Source organism: Myodes glareolus, chromosome 2, assembly GCF_982192425.1.
Source record: "Myodes glareolus chromosome 2, mMyoGla1.1, whole genome shotgun sequence".
Lineage (NCBI taxonomy): Eukaryota > Metazoa > Chordata > Mammalia > Rodentia > Cricetidae > Myodes > Myodes glareolus.
The window spans coordinates 78443713-78449712 of record NC_142027.1 but is presented as its reverse complement, the minus strand read 5'-3'; the positions used below and the strand labels follow the sequence as shown (position 1 = coordinate 78449712).

Here is a 6000-nt window from a genome sequence, read left to right as displayed (position 1 = left end):
GGCTGTGTGCCTTGTTTGTGAACACTCCCTGTAAGCATGGGCACAGCCTCCCTTCCAGCAGGGAGTGGCAGGTCCTTCCCACTCTGCCACAGGCTTAGTCCTCCTATCAGAGGGGTAGCTAGGCCTCAATAGAGGCTCATTGCTCAGCAGGTTCTAGACCCTTTTTTTTTTTTTTCCGGATTGGGTGGGGGAGATGATAGGAGATTTCCTCACCTGCCTGAATATATTTTTCTCAGGTGCAAAGCAGACTGCAGGCCTGAATCCACAGAGAAGGTAGGATTCTTGGCAAAGAATCCATGGGCAGAGGCCCAAGGAGTGAAGACAGATGTGTGCATAGAAATCTGGTCTCTGATAGGCCAGAGACATGCTCCTAGCAGACTTCAGGAGAGCAGCACCGTAAAAGTGGGGCAGGAAGCAGGCAAGCTCATCAACCAGGCAAGGGGCGCCAGCAGGCAAACTGTCTGAGGCAGGCTGCTACAGGCGCTGAAGTCCTGGGGAAAGCGTGGCGCACCGCGGGCACCGGCAGGATGAGCTCTATAATTGTGGGGCTCAGTTCAAACTCAAAACACGCGGCTCTTTGTTTTAAAAAAAGTATTTAGAACTTCTAGATGATGACAAAATCTTCTCTTCAGATCACAGGAGCCATGCACAGGCCACACACCCACAGCACTGGTCCTGGGCCCCTGTGAGTCAGCCCTGGGGCAGGTGAGTTGGAGGATGCTCTCTGATCAGCTCTCAGCCCACGAGCACCACCCTTGCTGTGCCACGGCCACAGTAACCCCGGCAACAGCCTTCTTCCCTTGTCTGTTTGTTTCCCCTGTCTCTTTAAGTAGGAATGCACGGCCGAGAGGCAGAATGGCTGTGACTGGAAGGATTCCAGAGCCACAAGGATTCACTTGCACAGGGTAAGAGGGAATTCAGCAATGGCTGGAGCCCTCTAAGTGAGGTTGTGGAGACATCTGGGGACAGGGCGGTCTCTGTGAAGGAGACTAGACTTACCTCCAGCTCTATGTGGTCATGAAGCTTCTTGCAGGTGGCTGCAAAGGTCTCCGAGGTGCCAAATTCAAAATACCACAGCTTGTTCTTCATCCTAGATCATGAAGCAGAGAGACATTTTCAATCAACATTCTGTACTTGAACTGGTCCCGAGAAATAGCTCTGCTCTTTGGCCCGTGTGGCCCAAGTCCCCAAATTCCCTAATCTTACATTGCAACACTTGTCAGTCGGATTATCAAGGAATAGAAAATTTATCAACATGTTTTTGCCAGAAACTTAAGAAATCTGCTCTTGTGTTAGACATCATGGACTCTGGGTGAGCTGCTAATTGTACCCCAAGCTCCCTGTTTAGGGCGGGAAAGGCATGCTCTCCTCTGGAGCTGCGTCAGGGAGCCTTGTGGGAGAAAGTCCGCTCAAGGTAGCAAATGACAGCATGCCCTGCTTACTGTTGTTTTAACATCAATGCAGAGAGCAAAGGCCAAGCAGCCTTTTGAGCCTTGGGAGATGTGCAGTCTTCAGATAGACGAGGGAAGCTCCGGACCAAACCAGACCCAGTCCGTGATGCTCTGCCCATTTTCTGTTTGGGGGAAGCAGAGTGGCAGAATTGGTGCAGATACAGAAAGAGAAGGAAGAAATAAAGATGGGTTGTTTGGGAGCCATGGCCACTGTCTTCCCAGGGGATTTGCATAGGCTGCACAGCTCTTTAGAGAGGATTTGCTTGACAAGCTGAGCTTTACAAATTTTCCACGTTTTCTGCAGGGGATGGAGAGGAATAAAAGTCATTTGGGTGCTTATGTGTCGGGGCCTTCAGAGTCAGGTGGGGTCCCTGATCCTCTGTGGTGTGCTGAGACGGTCTCATCAGGAAGTGTCCCTTCGGGACTCCCATTTCTTCCACCCCAACTGTCACCCCATTAATGGGCTGGCTGAGAGGGGAACACCTGTCCAGCTTACAGGCAGACAGATTTTGCTAAGAAAGGATTAAACAAAATGACATTCTTCTTGGCACTGGAGACAGAGGAAGCCTCCTCGACTGTCACTAGTCCCGAGCTCTGTCGAAGGGGGAGAAAGAGTGTTCTTCAGAGGAGGGAGGCTCTAGTTTCTTCCAGGGCATAGTGGCTGACTCATCGGCCCACCAACCATGCTTTCTGCGGTTCTCCAGTAGTTCACCTAGCGCTGGAACACAAGGCTGCATTTTTTTTTTTTCTACCTGATGAAGACTTCTAAGCTCTAGTTTATTGGGCAACAGCCTGCCTGACTCTTGATCTGTGTGAGAATAAAGGACAGGTCGGGAAAAGTGTAGATCACGGAACTTCATAAAAACCCCCGAGAAATATCGGGAGTGCTGTAGGCCGGTGCTCATGGCGGGCTGTGTTGAGTCATTGCCTTTTCAATCCTCAGCGTAGCCCGTGAGGTCTGGGGCAGGCTGAGTCCTGCGTCCCGGCAGGCATTCTCACCTGCACCTCCACTGGGTCCCGGAAGTATTTTCATTTTCAGTGCATGCTACGGTGGGGAAAACTTGAGAACGGAGCACTGTCCTACATGACCGTTCCTCTGCACAGAAGTGTGTGCATGTTGTATCTCACCCAAGGATCTCGTTCAGATGAAGATTCAGGGTTAGTCATTCTTGGTGGAGTCCCTGACTTGCCAGTCTCTAACACTGCTGTTGATGCTGCTGGTTGCAGGACTGGGGCTCCACTTCTGCTTCTCAGGTGTTAGCATCCTTCAGAAACCCCCCGGGGAACTGGTTGAAAGACTGGGGCCAGCATTTGATTTGTAGGCTCTGACAGCTGTGGAACAGAGTCCCGGAGCTTGGACTTTTATGGGTGTCCAGATGATCATTATACTTATGGCTGGTGGGCAGGGCCAGGGCAGCAGAAGCTGTAGAACTGTTGACAAATATGGCACTATTGAACCTGAAGGAGAGGAGTCCTCGGAGGAACGGGAGGACAGCGCCTTTCAGCAGGCAGTGATGGCTGGAGACCCAGTGACGGGAAACGCAGGTGATTCTGAACTCCAGGGTCCTGCGTTCCCTCCCAGCATTCCTAGCGTCTCTGCAGCGGGAGACCCGGCCTGCGAGCCTGTTGCCTAGCGTCACTGCGGGTCTGAATCATGACTTCTGAAAGTTATTGCCTGGAGATTTAGAGTTTTAATAAAAATTTCCGGAAACCATGGCTATTTTTGCCCCAAAGTGGCTCTTTTGATGGTCTAATAAGGTTGAGAGGTCGCGGCTAGGCCAGTCCTGCAGAGTAATAGGACCGACTGGATTACCCGATCATGGATGGCTGTGTGACCTTTGGCAGGATGTTTAATCTTTTTAAATCTCACTCTCTTCTGCTGTAAAACAGCGAAGGAGAAAGATCTGTTTCTCAGGAAGGTGGAGAGGACTGAGTGAGAAGATGCCCCTTACTCTTAGCCCTCCCCTGATCTATGTGGACAACACAGTAAGGTGGAAATGACAGAGCTTGCTGCTGTATAGCTGGAGGCTTTATGCATTTGTATGTGCTGGGAAGGAAAATAGTCATATTTGTTAGATCATATGTTTTGACGTTTGGATAAAAATTTGTTCCCCTCATATCTAATTTAAAACATTTTTTTTTCAAGAGTCATAGACCACATCCTAATCCCTAGTTAATTCTCTGGACTGGTCATGTGGTTGGTCAAAGACGACAAATATGCTTCTGAGAAGCTGAGCCGCATGTTTATTGTGGAACAAATATTAATATGGGGTTGGAGCCATGGATCAGTGGGCAAGGGCGCTCGCCACCACGCCTGTTGAGCCGAGTTCGATCCGTGGAACCCACATGCTGTTGTAAAATTTGTTTTCTGACTTTTATATGTGCACCATAGTGCGTGTGCATCCACTTCTACAAATAAACACAATGAAAAATTAAAAAAATATGAACACAGCACACATTCATTTTGTCACCAACTGGAGAGGAGTGTATGACAGACAACAAAGAAGAGAACACAGAATTTCGTGACCCAGGCACCTTGTAAAGAGGACAAGGAAGCCGGCTGTTTTGTGATGGGTTAAGCACTAGGGTATACAGAAGGAAGGACACTCAGTTCTTAGTGGGCCCAGAAACAGTCAGGGCAAGTATCTTTAGGGTAGGGTGATGTTCTTAATGGGGTCAGAAAAATGCAAGGGAGCAGAGAAAATAAAGGGCAAACACTCTAGGCAGAGGAGGAGGCCCGGGAGGTCTGCATCTCATTTCCATTGCTATAACAAAACTCCTAGAGTTGGTGAACTTAAAAAGAAAAGAGGTTTATTTAGCTGGAGGTCCAAGAGCAAGGCACTGGCTCAACGAGGCCTTGTGCTGTGTCATCGCGTGGCAAGGAAGCGAAAAGGAGAAGCAGGTGTGTGTGTGGAGGGAGGAAGCAAAAGCAAATTGAGGAACTGCGCCTGTTCTGTAACAACCCCTCACAGAAACAAACTCGTTCTTGAGTAAGCTCCCCTGATCCTTCATGATGGCAGGTCCCTTATGATCCAGGGGTCCCTCAAAGCCCCTGCTTCCTCTCAACCTTGCTACACTGGAACTAAGCCACATATAAACCACAACCCCAGGAAATGGGTCGGGGCAAGTGCCAAAGGGACAGAGGACTCAAGTAGCAGTGGGGTAGGGCGCTGGCTAGCCATAACTGGAGAAGTAGGTTGGACATGCCAGTGTTTGGGATGGACCATGAGGCCTGCAGGGAGTCACAGGCCATCCTTGGGCAGGATGATAACATTAATGACCTGATCTCTTGTAAGGGCTCTGGAGTGTGTGTGGTTTGTATATCTGTTTGTGTGAGTGTGTGTATGTGTGTGTGCAGGTACTTTGTGTGTAAGTAAGGATATGTATGGAGGCCAGAAAGTGATGTCAGGAATCTTTTTCCATTGATCTCCACCTATGTCTTGAGACAGGGCCTCTCAGTGAATCTAGAGGTCACTGCTTTGGCCAGACTGACTGGCCAGGAAGCTCCAGGCATCAGCCAGTCTCTGCCTCCCCTGTGTAGGTGCTGGGGATCTGGACTCAGGCCCCCATGCTTGCTCAAGAAGCGCTTCCCAAATGCAGGTCAGAGGCTTGGAGAGCAGTTTGGATGTGGTGCGGGCGTCCAGAAGAGACTTGCCCAAGGCCCGAACCATGGCAGCGCCACGATGCTCGGATAGAGTCAGAGCTGTAGGAGGTGGGATTGGTGGGGCTGTCGTGAAGACCGAAAGTCGCTGACGAAGCACTCAGCCTTAGGATAGCATGGTGCGTGCAGGCGAGTTTCCAGAGACCAGGGTGCAGGAGGTCAGTTTTCTGGGGGTAGTCTTCACTGCAACTAAATGATTTTGATTTTTGGCCCATGTATCCATCTCTCCATTCCTCCAAATATATTGAAGCTATATTGACACCTGCTATGGGTCACACACTGTATAAGGACCAGCTGTGTGTTCACCTCACTGAGACTTTGGTTTTTCAGTAGTCACTAAGACTAACATTGGCCCACTGGCCCCTTGACACTCTTGTCCTTCAGATCTTACAGAGTCCATCTGTCCTCTGCTAATGCAGGTGTTTTGGGGTTAGGAGTGAACGTGTTCTATTCCCACAGCCCCTTGGCTTTGCAGTCTGCTAAACACTTTACTTTTCTATTGTTAATGTTACGTGTATGAGTATTTTGCGTGTGCCACACACACACAGCGCCCGAGGAGTACAGAAGAGGGCACTGGACCCCATGGAACTGGAGTTGCAGATGACCGTGAACTGCCATGTGGGTGCTGGAGATGGAGCCTGGGTCGGCTATGAAAGCAGCCAGTGAGTCAGTGCTCTTAAGCCCTGAGGTGTCTCTCTAGCCCCTCTTTTAAACATTCTTATTTAAAATTGCTTTAATTCTTAGAAGAAAGCAGGTATTATTTATTCTGTGAGAGGATCCAAAGATTGGCTTCTCCTCTGCCACACCCGCTCCTCCTTTCCCTTAACCATCACAGCCCAGCCCCTCTCCTAGCCTTTAGTGGGAAGTGAGAGGGGCACAGCAGCCTAT

At 49.8% G+C, this 6000-nt stretch overlaps 1 protein-coding gene across 6 annotated transcripts in view; it reads right to left on the bottom strand.

The window, feature by feature from the left end:
* Nucleotides 1–6000, bottom strand: part of Dgkg (diacylglycerol kinase gamma) — a 199304-nt gene that overhangs the window by 52752 nt on the left and 140552 nt on the right. For all 6 annotated transcript variants that reach the window (XM_087902007.1, XM_087902013.1, XM_087902010.1 and 3 more), the window contains one exon: nt 1000–1090. In XM_087902007.1, coding sequence (XP_087758133.1) covers nt 1000–1090 — 91 coding nt within the window. The remainder of the gene's footprint in view (nt 1–999; nt 1091–6000) is intronic.